At 33.3% G+C, this 26,737-nt stretch overlaps 1 protein-coding gene across 2 annotated transcripts in view; it reads left to right on the top strand.

Annotated features, from left to right (window-relative positions):
• Positions 1–555: 555 nt before the first annotated feature.
• Positions 556–26,737, top strand: part of LOC145292055 (uncharacterized) — a 73,632-nt gene continuing 47,450 nt past the window's right edge. Inside the window, exon 1 of one of the 2 annotated variants that reach the window (XM_080138098.1) lies at positions 556–1,236. In XM_080138098.1, coding sequence (XP_079994224.1) covers positions 1,138–1,236 — 99 coding nt within the window. In that variant the 5' untranslated portion in view covers positions 556–1,137. The remainder of the gene's footprint in view (positions 1,237–26,737) is intronic. The other variant, XM_080138097.1, reaches the window with a different exon arrangement.

Genomic DNA, 26,737 nt, shown 5'->3' with positions numbered 1-26,737 from the left:
TAAATAGGTACCCCACCTTTTCTTTTCCTTATTTGTCTTTCTGTATATCCGTCTATATACCTTTTACTCAATCCATGATTACTTTGTCCAACAGGTGCTCTATACGTACCTGTGCTTGAGTAACTTTAGTTCAGTGTGTGTGTATGTGTTTGTGTGTGAGAGAGAGAAGCAGAGGGAGAGAGAGGAGAGGGGGAAGGGGGGGGAAGAGGCTTGTGTGGGTATGTAGTATAAAATAATACACAAATCTTACTACAATAAACATTAAATAATGAAAAAAGAAGGAGGGGGAAATATTGCATTCTCGAAATTGTGAGGTCACTGTAGAAAAGCTTTGAAAAAAACAAACAAACAAACAAACAAAAAACGCGCATATCAGAGCAGAAATCCCGCATCCCCACCCACACACCTTTCATCGGGCACTTTTTTTCTTATTTCTATACTTTTTTTTTTTTTTTTTTTTTTTTGCAGCCGCGAAAATCCACTTGCGACGCTGATTGGCTGGCTTACTTCCGACCGAGCCACTCCCCAAGCCTATATAAGGAGGCAGTTTCTCTTTATTCATCAAAACCGTATCGTCGCGTTTGTAGTAAAGGCTTGCCAACCACCGTCTAGTAATATAACTACTACTACTACTACTACTACTACTACTAGTAGTAATAAGTCCAAAGCTAAGTCTTCTCATTTATTTCTCTCTCGTTATACGCGGTTATCATTCCAATCCATTACTATGACGCCAAACTTGTGTTTTTAATTTTGTGTAATTTATGTTCTATATATCTGTCATTGTTATATAATTATTATCCAAAAAGCGGCTCATCAAGTTTAATCATTCTTCGACCACAGTTTTATGTTTGACTAGTCCAGTGACTTACTGGACTAAAAAAAAGAAGAAAAAAAAAACTTTTTCTTAAAAAAAAAGGAGATATAATTTTATTATCTCTCTCTACATATACAGAGAGAGAGAGTCTGAAATCTAAAGAAAAAACATATTTTTTTTTAAATAGCACTTTAACGCAGTGCGTATTATTTTATCGATTTGGTTTTTACTGTCATCGAAGATATCATTTGTTTTTATCGTGTGTCAACAGACACGAGAATATATACACGCACCGCACCTTGCCACACCCACCTTACACAATGGTTATGGCCCTGTACCAGTCGAAACTCACGCATCTGGTTGCCGTGACCCTCACTGTTATTCTTTACCTGACCTCTGGCTGCTCTTCGTTCCTCTTCGTAAGTTTTTTCTTTTTTTTATTGCATTTCTCTCTCTCTCTCTCTCTCTCTCTCTCTCTCTCTATATATATATATATATATATATATATATATATATATATATATATATATATATATATATATATATATATATAATAATTTTTTATTTAACAATAATGGAAACCTGTGATTATAAGTTTAACAAAATATTACTGGCGGTAATATTCTTTAAGTTATCCCATCTAAATAAGAATTGCTCGATATGCAAGGCAAGATAGAGCAAATAAATTAAATTGTGATTCAAAAACCCTTATTGAAATGAAGTGGTTGAGTTTCATATCAAAGATTTTTATTATTCTAAGCAAGACAAAGAATACTTTAGAAAATTAATCTCCTTAACCTATAGGGTTTCGATGTCTACCATCTCATCAGAGGAGAGAAAATATTAGCAAATATTCATAAAGGTATGTACCCTATTTGCTAAATTCAGTGAGAATTTTCATATCCTTTTCTTCAAATCCTCTTGGTACAAGACTTCTGATTAATTATTTTGACTTTGACTTTCCATGTCTCACTGACTTATATATATATATATATATATATATATATATATATATATATATATATATATATATATATATATATATATATATATATATATCAGGGCTCTACAGACAAACAAATCTTTAGTTGACCTTTGGCAACTAAATATTTTCGTTTTCTAGCCAAATAGAAAAGTTACTAGCCAAACCCACATGATTTTTAGAATATGACATCTTCGTTCTGTGACGAGTATGTACATCATAAAGATTTTTTTGTGTGTGTGTATTTTTTAATAAGTGTAATTCTAAATATACAACAAATCTTATGTTGATACTTGAAGGTATAAACATTCTAGTTTCTTCAGATATTTTTTAAAAAGTCTTTCTTAAAAAAAGAGTACATTGTTCTATTAAACTTTTATTCTTTAAATAATTTAATTTTGTTCGTTTTATTAAAAAAAAAACAATTGACAAGATATTTTTCACTCTTGAGCTTTGGAAGATTGTCGGTGAAAGAAATACAATCGCCAAAAGATAAGCGTTTCATTATTTCGAGTCGCCACTTTGAAAAATCACTCGCAAATGCGACTGTTTTACATCCAAAGTAGAGCGCCATGTATGTATGTATGTATGTATGTATGTATGTATGTATGTATGTGTGTAAGTGTGTATGTATGTGTGTATGTATGTATGTGTATGTATGTATGTATGTATGTATGTATGTGTGTATGTATGTATGTATGTATGTATGTGTGTATGCATGCATGCATGTATGCATATATGTATGTATGTGTGTATGTGTGTATGTATGTATGTATGTGTGTATGTATGTATGTATGTATGTGTGTGTATGCATGTATGTATGTATGTATGTATGTATGTATGTATGTATGTATGTATGTATAATTTGGATTCTTTTTTCGACAAAATACACTTCAAGAAAGCTGAAGATAACATCGACTGAACTGTTGTGAAAATAACATCCAAGATAAGATCAGTTCAAATAATCGCAATTATTAATCCATCATCTAGAATTTCGGAAACATGATAGAATAGAGTTAATCTACGCTTGTGTTTAATTGCATCCACTTTATAAAATAATCAATGAATTAACGGATTTAACTATCGATGTCTATCATTTCCATAATATTTCTGTCTATATTTTTGCTATAAACACGTGGTAAATTAGTCTACAATCAGATAAACATATTTTTGAATGAAATCATGACTGTTAATTTTTTTGGTTCAAATGAATCCTTTTGCTTTTTCACACGTATGGTTACCTTTATATTATTTGTGTGTATATATATAGTAAGTTATGAAAATATATATGGCAATTTGTATATCTATCTATCTATCTATCTATCTATCCATCTATATATATATATATATATATATATATATATATATATATATATATATATATATATATATATATATATAGTAAGTTATGAAAATATATATGGCAATTTGTATATCTATCTATCTATCTATCTATCTATCTATCTATATATATATATATATATATATATATATATATATATATATATATATATATATATATAGTAAGTTATGGAAATATATATGACATTTAAGCGACACAGAATATTCCGCGTTTCATTCTCGTGAGAATTCGCGAGAATTAAGCCTGACGAATTCTCACGAGAATGAAACGCGGAATATTCTGTGTAGCGTAATTGCCATATATATTTTCATAACTTACTACCTAGCTCTACCCATGTATTGAGCACTGTTGAAGTAAATACGGAAAATTTACGAATAAAATTATATCTTCGTATATTAATTTATGTGATTAAATGTAGTAGATATATATATATATATATATATATATATATATATATATATATACATATATATATATTTATATGCATGAATGCATGTATATATACATCATTTTTACCTACAGACACTGATGTTTCATGCTTACGCAATTCTTCTGAACCGAGTCAAAAAGTCTTCTTTGACTTTTATTCTCGGTATTCAACTCTAAAGCAAAAAGGAATAATCACGAGAAAGGAAAGAGAATTAAGTTCTTCGTACAATGATGAGGCACCAGACAAATACGGAACGTTAATCAAGTAGTGTTCAACAGCAGACGTTGGAACATTGCATTACACTTAAATAGATAGCTTATTATAAACTCTCTTAAAGCGGCCCAACCTTAGTTATACAGGTCTTATAATAATAATTTTATAAAAAAGGCACTAGTGTTTCATTCTTACGTAATCATATATATATATATATATATATATATATATATATATATATATATATATATGAGAACAAAGAATTAATAAAACATGTTAAAACACTTTAAGAAGAGTTAAAAACATATTTAATTTTCAAAAAGGAAACACAAATTAAGTGGATTGTCTTTAATCTTCGGAGTTTCGAAATAATTCTTATTTTAGTATATATATATATATATATATATATATATATATATATATATATATATATATATATAGAGAGAGAGAGAGAGAGAGAGAGAGAGAGGGGATTAATTGTGCATGCCAATATATTTTCATTTTGTTTCGTCTATGTTCACTTTGTCTCGTTTGTATCAGGAAGTCAAAGACCGGACTAACCAACAGCTGTGTGTGTGTGTGTGTGTGTGTGTGTGTGTGTGTGTGTGTGTGTGTGTGTGTGTGTGTGTTGTTGTTGTTGTTGTTGTTACTTTGCAAATTATAGAATGCTTACAAACATTTTATTCAATTAGGATCCATAGAAATTTCACAATTGTATCTCTCATCTGGTCTGTAAAGTTGCCGTGCTTAAAAATATCCCCATTCTCAGAACGTCCGGCTCGGACGTAGATCCCACGATGTTATTAGATCAATTTGTTCAAACTGAAACATACTTATATATGTTCTCTTGTTAATTGACTTTTAGAATATATCTAGTTATGAAAGGTCTATAAAGAAAACCTTTGCATCATTTTGTGGCATATTTCCATTCTGTGAAATTATCGTATCAACTTTTGAGAGAACATATACCACATTTTTATCCTGGACCGAAAACGAAAAAAGTGTATTCACTCAACAGCGGCACTAGACAATTTTTATGATATAAATGTGTGTGTGTGTGTGTGTGTGTGTGTGTGTGTGTGTGTGTGAATGTCTACGAAATGAGAAATATATTTTATTAACAAATTCATATTTTTATGGATTGCCCCCAAAAGTATTTTTTAGACAGAAAACCAATTACACGAAGAAAATATGAGTTTATCTATATTTCCATAAAAATATTGTCCATTGTATCTTATATATTGACCAAACGTTATTAAAAGTTACTATTTAAAATATAGATACAAATGTAATAAATTTAAATATAAATCCAAATTTGAATAATTTTAGTATTGTAAGACTTTTTAGTACTCAGAAAGTAGTATTTTGTTACATAGTTCAGTACAAATACTAAAATTACATAGTAAGAGACAATCTTTTATTTACTCCTTCGATTCAGCACCTCTTAACAGATAATGTTCGTATTTGTTTTGCTCTGTTTCTTTCGGATGTTTCCTTTTTACGTAACGTTTCGCTGAATTTTTTCTTAATGTAATTAAATCGAAAAAAAAAAAACCGGCTACATCAAATCACTCTCATATTTTTATTCAGAGTTGCCAGATTGGCCTTTTTAAAGCCAAATTTCGCTAATTTAGCCTTTTCTTAAAAAAGAAGTTTGGCTTTTAAAATTTGTATTCAAGGCGTAACGTACGGACTAACTAACGAAGGGTCAAGCAGAATATATATATATATATATATATATATATATATATATATATATATATATATATATATAGATAGATAGATAGATAGATAGATAGATAGATATAGATTTTAATGTGATGAGGTGTCGTTGATGCTTCATTTTATAATGTGTTCATATGCACGCTTCTTTTTATTTAGCTTGGCACTCGTGGCTTGAGGGAGAATCGTCAGTAGACACACGACATTTTTTTCCACTATTAACGACACAGAGTCGCCACAACAGTGATCTCGAAGATAAAAAGACATCTCTTTGTCAGAACCGACAATGTTTCATCACGAACAACAAGAAATCATGGGTAGGGAAGACTTTCAGGATATTCATCATCAAAGTTAACTCGGATCTGATCTGACAGTCTATTTTTAATCACTGACACTGTCTTAATTTAACACACAAGTCTTGGCGCTGAAATATACAAACTTAAATAGAATTATGTAAGAATAGTCCAGTTATGAAACACTTTGAAGTCAATAGTTTCATCGTTAAGAATAGTTTCAATCGTTAAAATATACAACAACTACTATTTAAACATAATATTGATCACATGAGTACGAAGAGGACCGGGACATTGGGGAGGGTTATTGCCACTCAAATCCCAGTGAAGACCAATGATCGCTACCAATGAGAAATCAATGGTGGACGGCTGTTGCGATAACGCAAATTAGTTTGCAAATGTTATCGAAAGAGATGGAGAGTACTGGAAATCTGGGGAGACTTTTTGTCACCCAGACTACGGGGAACATCACAGGCTGTTTTCAAGGAGAATTCTTAGATGATAATTTTTGAAAATTCCTAGTGAGTAATAATGTGTAGAATTGAAGAGAAATACCTACCAGTACATAAATGTGTGCGTGTGTTTGAGAAATGTGTACGCCTCTGCGTATATTTTTACAATAATAATAATAATAATAATAATAATAATAATAATAATAATAATAATAAACATGTACCATGTCGGCATAAAATTATTCTACGTAGGTTGGCATGCCGTAAACCCCAACAACAGTGGCTCACTGGTTAGTGACACGAACTGACAACCTGTGTGTGCTAAGTTCGAATACAGTTTCTTTCACATAAACGTTAGCAACCTTCACGTGGTCCCTCCACGTAATTACCCGATATTTTTCTAGAAGGAATTCTTAACAGAAAGATACCGGGAAAACGAATGCCAACAAAATCATCATGAATGATGCTCAACAACAACAACAACAACAAAAACAACAACAACGACAACAACAATATATTTCCTGTGCGAGGAGAGAAATTATGCAAGAACCTGTCGTGAATAGTCGCTAATTGATTAATAATAATAATTACAACTCTACTAAGTTAAGAATATAATTTTTGAATTAGATCTAATGCATTATACGTCGTAGTTGAGTGCTTCATGTGGTTCGTAACATCTGATTTGCGTTGCGTAACAGCCAATTAACAATTATATTATACACCATACAATGAATACATACGGCAGGTAATTGAGCGTTTGCTGTCAATTAAAAATATCACCAAGTTACTATCTTGGTCATTTTATTTATAATATATAATTGTTTGTTAAGTAAATAACAGCACAGTCAACTGTTATGATGCAAGAAGGTCAAAGAGGGCAAGTGTTGCCGCAGCAAAGTAGACATTTTCATCGTATAAATAAAGCAACGCGGTATAATAATAGGTCGTGCGTGTTGTTGTATGTATTTATATCGTGGTCTGTTGAGTAAAATATGCTGTCTACATCGCAGGTGCACAATTAGAAACCGTATATATATATATATATATATATATATATATATATATATATATATATATATATATATATATATATATATATCTTTTATTTGATTGAGAACTGTAATAGTATTTTTTTAGCGTTTCTTCATGAGATAACTGTCTATAATAGACAGCCAGCGATCAAACAACTCTCACAGCTAGAAATGGACTTGTTGGAGTTTACGGCGTGTCAACCACCGTAGGATCATTTTATGCCGAAATGATACATGTTTATTATTGGCTCACATGGAGCTTTCATACAAGTCAGCAAACGATCTGATTGGAGACCTGTGGTGTTCTCTGGAAGCTGAGTGATAACAAGTCTCCCCAGACGCCCAGCTCTCTCCTCCTCCTCCTTCGATAGCATTTGCAAATAAATTTGCATCATCGCAACAGCCTCTTACGATTGATTTCTCGCTGGTAGTGGCCATTGGTTTATACTGGAATTTGAGTGGCACTAAACCTCCCCAAGATCCCAGTTCTCTTCGTACTTGTCCAGCGGAGGTCTGGCCAGTGCTCCCTCCTCGGTCTTTCCATCCTCCTTGATCCTTCTCGGCTCTTTGATATCAATCACTTTTCTATTGGGGGGAACAGTAATGAAACAATGGAGGGATGCATGATGGGGGTGTAGAACTTGTAGATCTGCAGCTTTGGTGTTCTTCATTCCCTGTAACGCTTATTCGTTATATTGTCTTGTTTTATTCTCCACATTCAAGAGTTTTCCTTAATATTTCAGCCGTTTTCCTTATCGTTAGGCGTTGTATTTTTGCAGCCATTCCTGATTCCAATTTCTGCCATTCTTTTTTCCAGGGTTTTCGGAATTGTTCCTAGTGCTCCTACTACTATCGGTACTATTTTGATTTTCTTCATCATCCAAATCCCTTTTAACTCTCTGGATAGTTCTGTGTATTTGCTTCGTTTCTCCTTTTCTTTCATACTCACACTGTGGTCAGCTGGGACAGCAAAGTCTACGATTTGACAGAATTTCTCTTTTTTATTAATTATTACGACATCTGGTCTTCTTGCTTGGATGGGTTTGTCCGTCTGTATGTCCATGTCCCATAGGATTTTGTGGTTCTCGTTTTCGAGTGCTGTTGCGGATTTATGCTTGTACCATTTATCTGTACGCTCAAAATGCAGCCGTTTGCACAATTCCCAGTGCACCGCCCTCCCCGCTTGGTCATTCCTGTTTTTGTATTCCTTTTGGGCCAGTTTGCTGCATTCACTTACTATATGGTTTATCGTTTTGTCTCTTTGTCTGCATTTGCTGTTTTCTTGTGTTTTATCGGTCCTTGCTTTGATATGGTTGGTTCTTATCGAGTTATCTTATGCTGCAGTGATTAGAGATTCAGTTTCTCGGTTTATATGTCCTTTTCGCATCCATGTCCAGGTGTTTTCGTTATTCTCATCTTTTGTCATTCTTATGAATCTTCCATGGAGTTGTTTCTCTTCCCATTTCTCTTTTATCATTTTGTCATTTGTCTCTCTGTTTTCTGTTTTCTTGGTTTTCTCCGTATCTCTCGCTGCCATAATTATCCTTTCAGTGTTTAGCATTATGTATTTTTCTAGTTCTTGTTTATATCCTTCACACAGTCTTCTATACCGATCAGTCCTCGCCCGCCGTCTTTCCTTTTCACGCAGTCTGTTAATATCGTCCTTTAGGTGTAGTGCATTATGCATGGTCATGAGTTTCCTGGTTTTCTGGTCGAGCTGTCTCAGTTCTTCTTTTGTCCATTCTATACACGGTCCAGAGTATCTCACTAGTGACACTGCCCTGTATTTATACCTTTTATTAGGTTTCTGCTATATAATTTAGTTCCAGGAGTTTTCTTGTTCTCCTGGGGTATTCTGTTCCAATGTTCTCTTTCATTTCTGTTGCTCTGATGGTGTCCGCTTCCAGAATTACCAAGTATTTATAGTCCTCTTGTTTCCCTAGTTCCCTAATTTCTGTTTGGTTGGGTAATTCCATGCCTTCTGTCGTTTCCAGTTTTTCCTTTCTTATAACTAGTTGTGTGCACTTTTCCATTCCAAATTCCATTTAGATATCTTGGCTGAAGATCCTTGTAGTGTTAATTAGTGTCTCTAGCTCCTTTCCGGTCCTTGCAAAAAGTTTCAGATCGTCCATGTACATCAGGTGGTTCATTTTTTTCCTCTGTATTGGGGAACTTGTATCCGGCTTGGCACTTTCTAATACTATTCAAGGGCATCATGGCTATGATGAACAGTAATGGTGATAATGAGTCTCCTTGGAAGATGCCTCTTTGTATGTTAATTTGTGTTATATGTTGTCCATCAGCTATCAGTTCCAGTCTCCATATTTTCATTACATTTTCTATTACATTGGTGATCCCGCTTGGTATTTTATACATTTGTAGGCATTCTATTATCCATGCTTGGGGGATCCGGTCGTACGCTTTTTTTGTAGTCGATCCATGCCATGGCTAAATTTTTCCTCTTCCTTTTTGCCTCCTTTAGGATCTTTTAATCAACATTGGCTCACATGGAGCTTTCACACAAGTCAACAAACGATCTGATTGGAAACTTGTGGTGTTCTCTGGAGGCTGAGTGACAACAAGTCTCCCCAGACGTTCAGTTCTCTCCACCTCCTTCGATAGCATTTGCAAATGACTTTGAATTATTATTATTATTATTATTATTCACTAGTTTTCACAAATTATCATCATCTAAGAATTCTTGTTGAAAACAGCCTGTGGTATTCCCTGTAGTCTGAGTGACAATAAGTCTACCTAGATTTCCAGTACTCTCCACCTCTTTCGATAACATTTGCAAATTAATTTGCGTTATCGCAAAAGCCGTCTACCATTGATTTCTCATTGGTAGCGATTATTGGTCTTCACTGGGATTTGAGTGGCAATAACCTCCCCAAGTTCCCGGTTCTCTTCGCATTCATTCAGTGGAGGTCTGAAGCAAAATATTCCAAACTCACATTTAGGTAAAAATGCACTTTCCTATAAATAATTGAATTCATTCAAAAAGTATCGCTAACAGAAACAAATAAACAATACACACACACACACACACACACACACACACACACACACACACACACACACACATATATATATATATATATATATATGTAGTTTTGATCTCATTACCATCTATTAGGTTCAATATAATAACCAATAGAGAATAGTCTCTATAATAATAAATATGTAATCTGTATGAATTATACCATTAAATTTAAACGTATCTTACGAACAGGCAACGCCGGACGGCCTGCCAGTATATATATATATATATATAACAGAGATTATTTACAAAGGTTTTCTGCTTGTTAAACATATTATTACGAGATTATTATCCTGCTAACTACATAATGCTTGTCTTCAAGTACATTACCAACTAATACTAATACTAAAAACCTGTCCTTATAAGTAATTTTGTTCCGTCTATTCACTGTTTTTCGATTTTGCCATTATGTTTTTATCATTCATTTACCCTGAGTCTCGAGTGGATTCTGGTGGTGAATCGTTAGTAAAATTAATAATAATAATAATAATAATAATAATAATAATAATAATAATAATAATAATAATAATAATAGACATCATCATGTGGGGAAGGCAGTATACTGGGAATTATGCAGACAACTGAATCTTGAACACCCAGACAGATGGTACAAGCACAAACCGGCAGCAGTACTTGAAAATGAAAGTCGCAAAATCCTATGGGACATGGATATACAAACGGATAAACCCATCAAAGCAAGAAGACGGGATGTTATACTAGTTAATGGGAAGGAAAAGACCTGCCAGATTATAGATTTTGCCGTTTCAGCAGACCACATAGTAAAGATCAAGCAGACGGAGGAGCGGAGCAAATACACTGAACTGTCCAGAGAGCTCAAAGGATATGGAAGATGAAAAAAAGTCAAGATAATACCACTAATAGGAGGAACCTAAGGAACAATACCGAACAACTTTGAAAAGAGAATGGGAGAGATTGGAATCAGAGGGATGGGTCATAAGATACAACGGATAACAGTAATGAAAACTGCTGAAATATTAAGGAAAAGCCTTGAATGCGGAGACTTACAAACATGATCTACAAGTCCAAACTGTACATACAGAAAATGCAACAGGTGAAAAAAAACCAAGGGCATATCAGATGGAATCATGAAAACTGAAACTGTTTAATTGTAAGTTACTCCCCTGCGTCTTTACCTTCCCCCTAATTTTGTATATGTGTGTGCCACTATAAACTGGTGCCACACTAAATAAGTGAGTAGAGTTAAGAAGGATAACAAGACCGAGGAGAGAAAGCACTAGCCAGACCTCCGCTGGATGAGTGCAGAAAGGACTGAGACATTAGACAAGTTTTTTGCCACCCAAATTCCAGTGAAGTCTAATGGTCGCTGTGAACAGGAAATCAATGGTAAGCGGCTGTTACGATAACGCCAATTCATCTACAATAGTTATCGAAAAAGATGGAGAGTACAAGAAATCTGGGTAGGCTTGTCATTCAGACTCCAAAGAATATTGTTCTCAAAGAGAAACATTTGATAATGGCCTGTATGACTACTCTTAGTGGGTAAATAATAGTAAAACAAGAATGCTGTTTCAATTAGAATAAAAATGTCTTCTATAGAGTAATATCCCACCTTTTGACAGTCTATAACCAGTATTATTTTCTTTTCTTGTTGTTATACGACGTTCATGCAGTCTAGTGATAGCAACAATAATAAAAAAAATTTTTTTTTTAAATAGCATGCCTGTTGTGTAAGCAGCCAGCCTTGTCCTGTGTCTATTTATAAAAAGGGAAAACGACGCGTCGCTTGTAACGTATCGAAGACTGCGTCTTTCCATCTGAAAGCAAATACGTCGTAATAGCGACATTATTCTCATGGCGCTTTGTATCATAATTAGAGACTCATGCGACATGTCAACAAAAATGGTCCCAGAGATTAAATTATCAAAGACAACAATGCATATGCGTGCGTGCGTGCGTGCGTGCGCTTATATATATATATATATATATATATATATATATATATATATATGTGTGTGTGTGTGTGTGTGTGTGTGTGTATGTATATATATATATATATATTTATATATGCATGCATTATAGAAGTTCAGAACAACATTGGTACCGTCTGTTTCAAATACAACAAACGGAGAGATAGTACATGACTATTCTTAATAGACGCTCCGCATCTTCTGTTGTGCTATTATTTGGAAATGGCAATTTTCACAAAAAGAAAAAACAAAAAAGAAAAACACCACAACGAAGACTAGCAAAGTTTATAAAAAACGGGCACTTGCTGTTCTTCCCTTTTTGGATTTGAAATCGACGGTATCGATGTCGGTCGGAACTTACACGCACACACACACACACACACACACACACACACATATATATATATATATATATATATATATATATATATATATATATATATATATATACAAAATAGAACATGATGTCATTAGACAAAGATGGGAAGAGAATGTGATCTTAAGCATATGCAAGAGAAGTTTGCCACTTCCCTCATTGTCTAATTGTGATGTGATATAAATGACGTATTTTGCTCTGGAGACACGCACACACACACACACACACACACACACATATATATATATATATATTCTGAATTAAATAAGGTAGAATTACAACAAAATTTATGGTTTAATAAAGGGGTACAAGTAATTTTTAAGTGCTTCCCTTAATCCATGGGTTTTCTGTGAATGTCTCATTTCATCGGAGGAAATGCTATTAGAAAAATAAATGTGGGTAATTATATATTTTGTTTATTAGCACATAAATTATAAATTAAATATGAAATGATAATGAAAAAAGGATACTCTATGGTTGAATGGATGAGGAGACTAGTATAGTTGTAAATAGATTGGCTTATAAATATTTATTCTTATATTTATTTGGACTTTAGGCTCACAGTATTATTAGAATCTATAATCCTACAGTATTTCAGTATTTATATATATATATATATATATATATATATATATATATATATATATATATATAGTAGCGTCCAAAATTAAGGGACAACATTTTAAAACCTAATATTTAATAACACCTGTGGAAAGCTGAAATTTTGACTGGTCTACAATTAGTATTGAGGATTGTCAAGAACTGATTCGTTTTTGTGCAGCTGTCATTGAGAGCAAGGGTTCATTTACTAACTATTGAATATACATGTATTTTTATTGCTTTTTTGGCTGTTTACATAGTTTTTTCTCAATTTTGTCCCTTACTTTTGGACGTTCCTATTTTGAAAATAAATAAATGTTATAATTATTTTTCTATCCTTTGAAAATGATTCAAATTTTAGTATGTTATTATGGATGATAACGACTACCAGTTGTCAAGATTTCAGCTTTTCACAGTTGTTATTTCTAACAAATATTAGGTTTAAAATTTTGTCCCTTAGTTTTGGATACTACTGTCTATATATATATATATATATATATATATATATATATATATATATATATATATATATACATACATATATATACATATATATACTTATATATATATACATACATATATATACATATATACATATATATATACATATATGTATATATATACATATATCGTATTATAGCTATATTTATGCATTTATATATATTTATGCATTTATATATATATATATATATATATATATATATATATATATATATATATATATATATATATATATATATATACGACAGCATACGCAACCTGTTATTACAGTGCAATTCTTTTTTCACTCTTTGACATGATCCAATGCAGGTAAAATTAATTCCGCAAACTGAAGATTTTTTCAGCATTTTTATGCCCCTTGACGAAAATAATCAAGATATAATGCCACTTAAAATTACGTATAAAATCTTTATTCCATTTTTTATCAGGATCTATTACGTGATTTGGATTGTAGAAAACAATTATAAATGAAAGTTTTTTTAAGAAGAAATCGGAATCTGTGGAATCTTGCTAAATTGATGTCTACTGATCTTGTATCCAATTTAATGCAAATTTGTATCAAATTTAATGCAAATTTAATACAAATTTTAAATCTCTAAATTTATATATATACTAGCAGTTCAGCCCGGCTTTGCTCGAGCCTTATGCACTGACCATAACTTTATGTGCATATATATATATATATATATATATATATATATATATATATATATATATATATATATATATATATATATATTAAAAACTTTGACTCATGTCCAGGAAACCTACACTGAAAATTCTAAGGGTTTAGACCCAAAATTGGCGGTGGAGTTTGGTAGAGTCTGCAAAGATCAAAACTTTTAACTTTGACTTCTGGGCAGCCAATTTTTCGCCTAAGAAATGATTTAAAAACTTGCTGCATGTCTGAATACCCTTTATGTAAAATTTCAAATGTTTAGACCCAAAATTGGCTGAATAGGTTGCTAGAGACCGTAAAAGTCAAATCTGTTGAACTTGTAACCCTTGGAAGCTCAATTTTTCGAGCAAAAACCGATTAAAAACTTGCCTTATGTCGGAATACATTTTATGTAAAATTTCTTATGTTTAGATCAGAAATTGGCTAAATAACTTGGTGGAGATCGCAGAGGTAAAATATTTTTAAACTTTGGCCCCAATTTAAACCTCTTAACATTTATTGTTATGGGTTCAAATCAAATTGAAAAGTTTAATCCATGTCCAAGAAACCTACGCTTAAAATTTCAAGCGTTTAGACCTAAAATTAGGGGAGTAGTTTGGTAGAGTTTTCAAAGGTCAAGTCGTTGAAATTTGACCCCTTGACAGCCAAATGTCTGGCCGAACACCAATTAAAAACATTTTTCCAAATCTCAATCCCCCTTGTGTCAAATCTCGAGTCTGTAGACGGAAAATTTACAGAGTAGTTTAGTAGGGAAATGTACACGCACAGACACACAAAGACAATTTCACTTTTTTACATATATAGATAGATCTATATATGCGTGTATGTATGTGTGTGCGTTTGTTAACATTTGAGAAATCTAAATACAATGTATGTTATTTTTATTTATCAAACTAAATTCAATTTGTAAACTTAGCTTCATAGATATAACTGCCTCAATAAATCATATGTGTGTGCTCGTGCGTGCGTGTGTACGGGATCATCTAAAAACTAATGAATGATATTAGAATACATATTATACATAATACGGTGAGCTATATTAGCATATAATATTTGGGATCACACACACATACATACATATATACTATCTAGCTCTAAGTACGTATCGAGCACTGTCGAAGTAAATACTGAAAACAGATACATAAAATTCCATATAAATACATAAAAAAATGATTATATATATATATATATATATATATATATATATATATATATATATATATATCGTTGTGCGGAATAAACTCCTACACTAACTCACAGATCATTATGAATTTTAGAACACCAGGCCTAATGATGCACAATGTGGGCTATATCTAGTTTAATTTCACGTAAAGTGGCAAAAATGGGTCGAAAGCCCTTCGTGAAAATTTAGATCTTTTCGATCTTTGAAGCTCCTAGTTTGGAGCCGGGATTGATGGAAATCCTCTGGAAATGAATCTCGCCCATTTGTAGAGACGTAGATAAACGAAATCAGAATTATTATTATTATTATTATTATTATTATTATTATTATTATTATTATTATTATTATTATTATTATTTTACGATTTCTTGAATGTAAACTATTCTGCACATTTACCTACGGATAATATAACAAAGCTTTGCAAGTATTTGATGAATGTCTTTACAAATGTCAGATATTGATAAAAAATGGCAACGACTAGACGAACAGTGTGACAAGGAACAAGCAAACAATAGTAGGAATATTTTATTGACAATATACACATATGATGTGCGTGTAAGAAACGGGGCTAATGAAGTGGTAGTTTCGATAATCCAAATTGAAGGGGCCGGTCAATCATATCCAAACCACTTCCTTTTTCTATAATATTTCTTAGTACTCGGACTAATACTTGAGTTATTGGAGTATCACTGTGTTAACCGTAAAAAAAAAAAAACAGACTCCTACACGCCACTACCTTAATCGTAATATAAGGGGAAGTTTTTTAAGTTGCTGAATACGTCATCAGTCAAAGGTAAGACCAGTTTGTGCTAATTCGCTTGACTCAGCAAAACGGTTAATACCCTCGTGTGTCTCTTGGCGTAGAATAATCAGGTTCTCAAAAAAGACGCTCTCCAAATAATTCGAGACATTTGCGTCTTCAAACACGTTGTATTGGCATGCGCAGTCATCAGCACCGCACTTGAATCCAGTGAGAGTTATAACGTTCAATCATTAGTGCCAGGTATATGAACCTCGTTAACAAACGAGAAATTCAATTCTGAAAAAAGAAAGATTATCATTTCAGAAATTCACAGAGAATCTTCTAACATAAAAGTCTGACTATCGAAATTTGATTCTGACTAGCCTATTCTTCCGTTTGTTTTTTCTTTCCATTCTGTTATTAGCAAGAATATATTTTATTTCGATTCAGTACTTTGTTTGAAAATACCTATTTCGACTAAAAAACTGTTAGAGTAAAGATATTTTCCTTTATTCACCGAAACAGATTCGAGGAAGTAATCGTGTGTTGCTGTAATGAGTTCTCTCCTTGAATTTAAATATATGCTCACTCATAATATAAAGAGCATTTTGTGTGTGTGTCTGTGCGTCGGTCACAGTTTTTTCTTTTTTAAATAATGTAATAAATACATTAAGAAATATATCTCATTTTGAAATACCAAGGATATAATCTAAGTATTTAAAAACTAGCAGGCCGCCCGGCATAGCCCGGTAACAAAACACGCTTAAATATGATATTTTAATTTATGCACATTTCGTATTTATTATTATGGAGCTAATTCTCTATTGATTATTATATTGTACCCAATATAAAGTAGTAACCACCCAGCGCGACCATGTCGTAAAATACGCTTAAATATAATACTTTAATTCATGCAGATGTCTTATTTATTATAATAGAGCCAATACTCTATTGGTTATTATATTGTACCCAATATATAGTAATGATTTCAAAAGTAGAAACAAAAATATGACTTTCGTGCCATCAGTAGAATCGAAACAAAAAAATATAGCTCTCCAGTCTTATTTGTTACCGTCTGATTTAAACCCGTACGCATATAAAACTTTTAAAAACAACGATGTTTAACTGATAAAAGTATATTTGCACATGCGTAGAATAGAACTGTAAGTCGACTTACGCCTGTCAAGTTCAATTTTTTTTCCAATTTTGACTTCTTAACAGCTATTTTTACCAGCTAAAGACCAAATCGAATTTGTTCCAAAGACTTTAATCCCCTATATGTCAAGTTTCAAGTGTGTAGACCAAAAATTGACAGGGGAGTTTAATAGAGATTATACTCTGTTCTTCGGACAGACACATTAAATATATCTTGGCAAAATCATTCCACGAAGCAGCAACTTTATAGCATATTCGCCATATCTAATAGCAACAGGGAGAGACGCCTACGATTTGCTGGGGATTGTCTGAGGAGCAAGCATGAATTGGTGAGTGATGTATTGCTATGGACTCCACGACATGGACGCGCAAGCAAAGACAACCTAGATTTACGTACATCCGACGCCAACTGTGAACCTGAAGATCTGAGGCAGCTGATGGAAGACAGGAAACTCTGGAGAGGAAGAGTCGCATTGGTCCGGGCAAGGAGCACGTCATCATGATGATGGTGATGATCATCGTATAGTTTTTAAATAAATAATTTTATGAATATTATATAATTAAAAAAATGGCGCTTATGTTACGAGCGTATATATCAGACTTGAAAAAGTATGCTAGTCTTAACTGTACGGATCAAGAACGTCTGTGCATGTGTTTGTGTCTTTCAATTCAACTTTTTTACACTTTTGTTAATTGTTCTTTTACAAATAAATCGATTAACCCTAAGTTTTAAAACGGACTTAAAAAATCTAACAAAATAATTTGATTACAATATTAAAGTCATCAAAATTAATTTCCGTTTCTTCATAAACAAGTAATTTTTTCTCTTTTACTTCCTGGCAATGTCGACTAGGTACAGATAGTCTCTCATATGCGTTTTGAAAATAAACTTTCATTGAAATTTAAGTCTTGACCAGCGCTATCAGTCGAGGTGTGGGGTGAGTCCTTCGAACACAAAGCCACCAGGGTCAAAATCATTGTTGGGATGTCCTTTCTTTATTAGCTGAGGTATGGTACTGGTCCTGTGTAGTTTCAGGAGGTCCACCCTTTCAGATTTTTTCTTCTCGCGTTTTTGTGAAGGGATTAGTTTTTTTGCTAATCACCTGGAGCACTTCTTTAGGAGAATACTGACGGGATTGTTCGAACATTTTTTGCAGGTCAGAGTTCTCTTCTTCTAGTGAGTTGGCTTCCAAATTCCACTTTTCTGAACATGTGTCACATCTCGCCGTGGTAAAAAAGTAAACGTTTTTAATAATCTTTGCCTTTTGGTAGAGATCAAAGTATAGTACTTGGCACGGTTTAAGTGTTGTTAATACCAATCGAGGATACGTCCTCAGCGATCAATTCGACAGTGGTTTTATTAATATCAGTTTTATAAGTCCTATGAAGTCTTTCTCTCAGGCTTTGAGTTTACTGCTAATCGCCAGAGGCGTCCCTACCGACGAATGCTGATGGGATTGCTCAAGCATTTTTGTAGAAAAGAGTGCGTTTCTCCTACTGGATTTTCACAGCCTGAGGTAAATAAATACGACACTTAAAATAAATGCTACAAACAGGGGCGTGGGCTCAAGGAGAGCTCCATCCATTTCAACTGGAGCAAAGTAAGAATCAGAGCGTTGATGGTAAAATGAAAGAAACTTGGTTTTATATGTATTAACAGCCACTAGCCACTTTTCCCAGATGCATAATAAGTATAGGTCTAAAGAGAGATCTTTTATCATTCACGCCCTTCAAAGTGTTTCCATAAATGGATGTGTCATCTGATATCAACGAATGATCTTAGAATTAACGAATGATCTTAGAATATGATCCGGGAGATCAGTGAATATCAAGAAGAGAGTTGGGCTCAGGATTGATCCTTACGCCACGCCAGCGTTGATACCATGTGCTTCATCTTTCTAATCATCAACAATTACTTTTATAAAACGATCAGAGAGAAAGAGTTTGATGGTTGAGAAGACATTTCCAGTTTCATTACTAGCAAGCTTGTGAAGCAGATCTCTATATAAAACGCTTTCAAGGGCCTTTGATATATCAAGAACTATTGCTCTAAGAATTAAAAATCACAATAGATTCACTTATACTGTGTGGTATTACAATCAGCATATCAGCTGTTGACCTTGTTGGACGAAATCCATATTTCTTTTGTTACTATACAAATTGTTTTTGTTGGGGTTGCTGAGAACTTTTACCGAGATGCAGAAGACCGATCTTTAATGTTTTTTAAATATTAGGCCAATGTATGATGTTTTCCAAAGTGATGGGAAGCTTTCTTCTTTCAGTAATGATTGGACTGTTTTGTAAGAATAGGAGCTAGTGTTGTGTTGTTATATCATAAAGGGGATCGTGTGTGATCGTCTAGTCAGAGTTAACGTTGTGTGATCATCTAGTTGTTCTGTCTATTAAATGATGTGTTCATATGCCGTTGTGTGTGTGTGTGTGTGTGTGTGTGTGTGTGTGTGTGTGTGTGTGTGTGTGTGTGTGTAGTACATGTATTTTTCAACATACCTTCGCGCGTCGACGATGTTGGTCCATCTGGAAACATCTCGTGTCTTGGAGGGGAGACTGGTACCTGTTTTGGGGAAGATTCATTTCACTCCAAGACAAGGAATTGGTTTTATATTTTATTTCACTTTCCAGATGTCTCACAGAAGGATGAAAAGTGAATCTCTTGCTTGCGTGGTACGCGTCAGCGCCCCCCCCCAGTGAAGGGGAGGAGACGTCTGTGAAGCCGTCCGTCGCGTTCTAAGCCCAAATCAAATCGCCACGATTCAGCTAACCTCATCACGTGACTCACACGCAATCTGATCAGCTGATCTTGACTTCCGGTCAACGTGTCTACAATATAATTTACACCCTCTCTCTCTCTCTCTCTCTCTCTCTCTCTCTCTCTCTCTCTCTCTCTCTCTCTCTCTCTCTCTCGATCCATTCTCTAACACTAGTTCCGATTGCAGCTTCTTAATTATTATGATTAGAATGTTGTCAGGACCAGTTGCAGGTTTAAGTTTATGAATCTGAAATGATATCACAGTCATTTCAACATTTCTTTTTTAAACCAATCTTCAGAACCTATCAAAAAGTATCGATTCGAACTTTTTTTAAGGGTCTTAATTTGAGCAGCTAACAACGCATCATCTGCTAAAAAGAACAGTGTTAAAACTATCAGTAGAGTGGAAAGTGAATTTTATTAGGTCAATTAATCGTGACGAGATTTTTAATCAGTCGCAGGTTATAAAAAAAGGTCGAGACTCAAGAAATGATGAATGCGTGATCAGCATAAAATCGATAACCTCGGATTTTAAATTAAATTTCGAAAGTCTTAAAAAGAAAACGTTAATAAAGAAGCAAACACATTAACAGAAGTTTTAAATTATGGCAGGCATAAATGTTCAGATTTTTCTTTCCTTCTTTGAGAGTGTTTGGCCACGGGATGACCAATGAGACTCATGGGCGTATTAATTTCGACTGTGTTTTTTAAGGATTTCCACACCATGAAACGTTTAGAGATTTGTAGGGCTGACAGAGAGGCTCCAGGCATCCACGAAGGAGAACACTGATCCCCTGTCAACTAAAAATCGAGCAATACTATCTTTACTTGCATATATATATATATATATATATATATATATATATATATATATATATATATAATTTTATAATATATCGCTTCACAACGAGCAGACACTTATTTTTATACTCATTTAAGAAAGAGTTCAGTTTTATATACTATACAAGCCTACAACTATTTCCGTCCTCATATATATATATATATATATATATATATATATATATATATATATATATATATATATATATTATTATTATTATTATTATTATTATTAAATACCTACATACACTAGTGTTTCATCCTTTCGGGAATCTTTAGTGCAGGGTGTCACGATTAACACACACACACACACACACACACACACACACATATATATATATATACATATATATATATATATATACATAAAGAGTCTGAATGGAAAACATTTGTTTTTAAAATTACGTACATACCACTGCACAAACTGCTGCATATGAAAACTCAACAACACACTAAAAACATGTTTTAAACAATATGATACCACTATTTTTCTCGCTTTCTAATAAAATAAGGTTTTAGTTAATCTCCCGATTTATCTGCCCATTTTATTCTTTGATGTCTCAATTTAAAGAAATTGGATTTATCGCGTTTTGCAATAGAACTAATCATGTATGTATGTATGTATGTATGTATGTGTGTGTATGTATGTATGTATGTATGTATGTATGTTTTAGAAAAAGAGGAGGATAGATAGATAGATAGATAGATAGATAGATAGCGATGGAGTCCATCGTGTTTCATTTCAAGTATTTCTGTGTCTCTCACGTAGAACGAAACCATTGGCTGTTAGATTGAGTGTTGATTGGTTCATGCGCAATCATGCTTGTTTGTTTTTCTCCGGTTCTTGAGTGGTGTCTGTGTCCTGACAAGATAACTGACAAGGTACAGACAGCGACCAGCCTGTGGAGAAAACAAAAAGATTATACTCTTTAAGGAAGCGTGCGGCCAGAATTAGATGATCAGATCGTGTGTGGACTGATTTGGATGGCGAGTGGGGTCAGCCAGCCAGGTAATTAGACGGAGAAAATAGCTGGGAACAGTTTTTTTTTTTTTTACCTTTCTTTAAGAAGCGCGAATCCGTCCCACATAAAGAGAGAAAAAGAAGTAGCGGGGGCGGGGAAAAGGAAAAGAAGAGGTTACATATTTGAACTTCGACCTGTTTTACGGGGAATCCGGAAATGAGGATAAATTGAGATAGATAGATAGATAGATAGATAGATAGATAGATAGATAGATAGCTTTAGACAGATCGATATAGATAGGTAGATATATGTAGAAAATAGATAGAAAAATAGTTGGATAAATACAGATATATGTGTGTGTGGGGGGAGATAGATAGATAGATAGATAGATAGATAGATAGTGTGTATAGAGAGGGGAGAGGAGTGGTTAAAGTGAGAAAAATAGTGCGTGGGTGTGAGAGAGGGGCAAGGAAAGAGATAAAAGGAATATATTAAATGAATTGGAGAAAGACAGAAAGAAAGGAAGGATGTGAAAAATTTTTAAGAGATAAGAAAAAAACGAAGTAAATAAAGGAAAGGAAACGACGAAGAGAAAAAAACAGTCAAAAGTAAAAAAAAAAATGAAGAAGGTAAAAAAGGAAAGAAAGATTCAAGACAAAAACAACGAAATTCAAAACGAAGGAAAGAGAAGAAAAGAAAGAAAAAGTTTAAAAAGGCAAACTGACAAAAGCGAAAGAAAGAATGAACGAAAGAAGGAAAGAAAATAATAAAAAGTAAAGAAAGAAAATGATAAAGAAAGAAAGAAAAATAGATGAAAGGTAAAACAAGAAAACGAGAAAAGACTGGAGAGCGAATGGTCGAAACAAATGTATAAAAACAAAAAAGAAAGAAAGGAACGATAAACAATAGAAAGTTGGGAAAAGGGAAGAAAAAAGAAAATTCAAAAACAAAAAAGAAAGAACAAAAAAGAAATAGAAAATGAAATTCAAAAATGAAAGACAAAAAGAAATGGTGAAGGCAAAATGAAAGAGAAAAGAAAGTATAAAAAAAAGAAAAGGACGAAGTAAAAAAAAACAGAAAAGGTACGAAAGAAAAAAAAAAGGACGGAAGATGAAAAAAGAAAGAAAAGTCAAATAGAAAAAAAACAAAAAAAACGAAACAAATAAAGATAGTTCGATCAGATAGAAAGAGAACTGCTGACATCTAAAACCGAAATAACTAGTGAGCTTTATAAAAAGGATGACAGTGAACGTGACGAAACGGGGGAGGGAAGGGGTACATCAGAAGAAGACTCATTGATGACACTACCATGAAACACGAAAAAGAAAAAAAACGTGAATGGACAACGACAATTAAGAAAAGAACAAAAGTCTATTTTTATCAACAAATGTTTATTTTTGCACAACTTATCTCATGAATGCGCTTAATTCACCGGAAGAATATTAAATACTTACATTGAATAGATTATTTACATCCTGACCTGTGAGATGACACAAGGTTAGAAAGTGGGATTTGAACCGCCAAAAAATGCCTGTGCAGCCGTGTCGGCAATCCTTGGTCGAAGCGCCTCAGTCACTTAGGAATAAACTAACCCCCCCCCCCCTCGCAGTGGGAAGGCAAGGGTTTGGAGGGTCGATCGCCTAGGACTACTCTGAACCATACCCCATCCCGATAGAAAAAAAAACATACCTTATCCCGATAGAAAAAAGCTTTGATCGGTGCAGATTATAATACTAATAAGTTAATTATGTCCAGCCAGTGTTTAGTTGGTGCGGATCACAATAAAAAGTTAGTTATCGCCAGCCAGTGTTTGGTCGTTGCAGATTACAGTACTAATAAATTACTTATCTCCAGCCAGTGTCTTGTCGGTGCAGATCACAATATTAAGTTACTTATCGCCAACCAGTGTTTGGTAGGTGCAGATGACAATATTAAGAAGTTATTTATTGCCAGCAAGTGTCTTACTTCTATTTCTTGTAATAATATATCTTAAGCAGTTCTCCGTATTTGTCTACAAAAATATTTATTCTTTAATTCACGATCTGATCGGAACTAATATTGCACTGATTCTATTGTTTGCTTATGTATTATGGTTTCAACTACCGTGAAATTTCCACGGATTCTGCTAGTTATTATTATTATGGATGTTCGTCCGTGAGAACGATGAGGACCATCTGATCATTCTGGACTTATGATGGATGAATACAATAATTGAATAAGGAAATAGTAAGAATAAATAGTGAATTAATAGTGAATGAAAGGAGTATGCGAATTAATTTGCATACTTCTTTCATTAATTTTTTGCAAAGTAGTATGCAAATTAATTGCAAAGGAATATGCAAATTAATTAATCACAGGATGTTTATCACATACACAATTCCATACATATTGCAAACTTCATCCTCTTATCTATTTCTTATTATGGATGTTCGTCTGTTGGAATGATGAGGACCATCTGAGCATCCTGGAATGATGATGGATGACACACACTGAATTGTGAAGCAAGGGTTGCGCAATCTTTAACCATTCTTTTCCTGCGTCGACACTGCTTGATTCCAGTTGCAAGGAGAAGTCCAGGACGTCTGGAAACAATGCCGAGATAAACGAAGAGTACACACAGCACCTGATATTCCCAAATGGTCGCCCATTTTAGTACTGGCCAGTCTCAGCGATGGTTATTATTATTATAACCACTAGGTGGATCCCATGAAAATTCCACGAAATTTCTATATCATTTACTGTTAATAATATTACTTTTTAAATTAATCAACGTCAATATTGTTATGAGAACATTTCTCTGTTTCTTCTTCCGTAAAAAAATATTTGTCGTTGTCAGTAAAATATTATTTAAATAAAACGAATATGTCCATTGTTTGTACAGGGTGGCCCACTTAAAAGTATCCCGACCTCTCTAATCTTTATCTTGTGATCAACTGACACCACAAGACAAAATACAATTCTTTTTTTTTTTTTTTTTCAACAAGATGGCGTTACATGCCACACGTCTCAAAGATCACCGACACAAGTTCATGACATGTTTACGGAAGAGAGAACAATAAGCCAAGTTTCCCGGAGTTGTCATCATGTTTTTTTTTTTGTTGTTTTGTTTTAAACAAAAAGTTTATGCAAATAATCCTCGCAATTTATACCAAATAACAGAGAACATTACCGACGCAATCAGGAAAATCACCAAAGAAGATCTACAGGCAGTGTCTACAAACGTTAAACGTGCCCAGAAATGCATAGATGTCAATGGGGAGCACTTCCATCATCTTTTATAACACTACAAGTAATTTAAACAGTGCAACACCTAATTTAAACAATAAAAGAATGGTCGTCCTCTACTACATTATTATGGGCTACTTTTAAGTGAGCCACCCTGTATAGTTATCTATCAATTTAACTTTATTTAAAAATAACAAGCATTCTATACAATTCTATATCCGGCATGTTCACGTTGACACACAGGTTCTCGTTAGATCACCGAAGTTAAGCAACGATGAACATGGCCAGTACCAGATGGGTGACCATTTAGGAAGACTAGGCGCTGTATGTACCGCGCCGAGTCATGTTGAGATCTGGGTGTGCATTTTACTCACGGGTGGATGGGGGAGATGCAACGAGAAGCTACCTTCTTTACTTGTCTGCTCGAGATTACCATGGCTCTACAATTTGGAGAGTCGTGGTCGGCGACGCTGTTTAAAGTGATGATAATTTAATCGAAAAAATAATTGTTGCTTAGATATTCTTCAAATCGATAAAACGAATCTCATTTTTCGAAATGTATATATTTAACATTGTACTGTTTTAGTCAATTTGATTTTTCGGAAAATTCATCTTAAAATGGAGAAAGTCGGATTTTTGTACATTAGCGGCAAAACAATTGCGATCTGATCGCACAATCTGATTTTTAACATAAAGTGGATTCGCATATTTTTTAATAGATTAAAAGGTGATGAGGAGATTAGCGGTATCAGATCAATCACCAATCACAATGTTGATCGTCTAACGATCTCTTCTACAATGTGTATGAAACGAATATGATATACCTTGCGTATTATATATATATATATATATATATATATATATATATATATATATATATATATATATATTTCTTCAAATTCTATCTTCTGTTTTCTTTAAAAAAAATAATTTTCTACCTTATCAATTTTCGTAATTTTTGGATATAATTATCTTAAAAATACGAGGAATACTTAGATACCATTGTTTTAATGTGAAATTCAGTTTTGTGATTTCCGAAATTTTTTTCTGGTAGTGTAGAAGCGCCAAATTATCCATTATTAATATTGTACGTATAGATATTTGAGTAGTGTATAGTTCTTGTAGTTGGACAATTATGAACTACTTTGGTATTTCTAATATTCACTTTACATTGAAGCTTGTACGAGCGCGATCATTATAACGTATTAAAAATGTTTGCGCTCGTTCAATGGTCGATGTAAAACGATATTACAAATTTAAGCGTAACAGGCATAAAATTCTATTTGAAGCTTATGACGATAGACAAACTTAAACTTTCTAACTTAAACGAGCAAAGAAAACGAACCTCTAGTGTGATAGGTAAGAAAAATGTCGTCCCAAAGTTTAGCATAACAGTCTAAAATATATTCCATTTC

The sequence above is a fragment of the Euprymna scolopes genome, chromosome 13 (genome assembly GCF_053919585.1).
Source record: "Euprymna scolopes isolate OS-2025 chromosome 13, ASM5391958v1, whole genome shotgun sequence".
Taxonomy (NCBI): Eukaryota; Metazoa; Mollusca; class Cephalopoda; order Sepiida; family Sepiolidae; genus Euprymna; species Euprymna scolopes.
The sequence above is the reverse complement of the archived record's forward strand: the minus strand, read 5'-3'. Positions and strand labels throughout refer to the sequence as shown.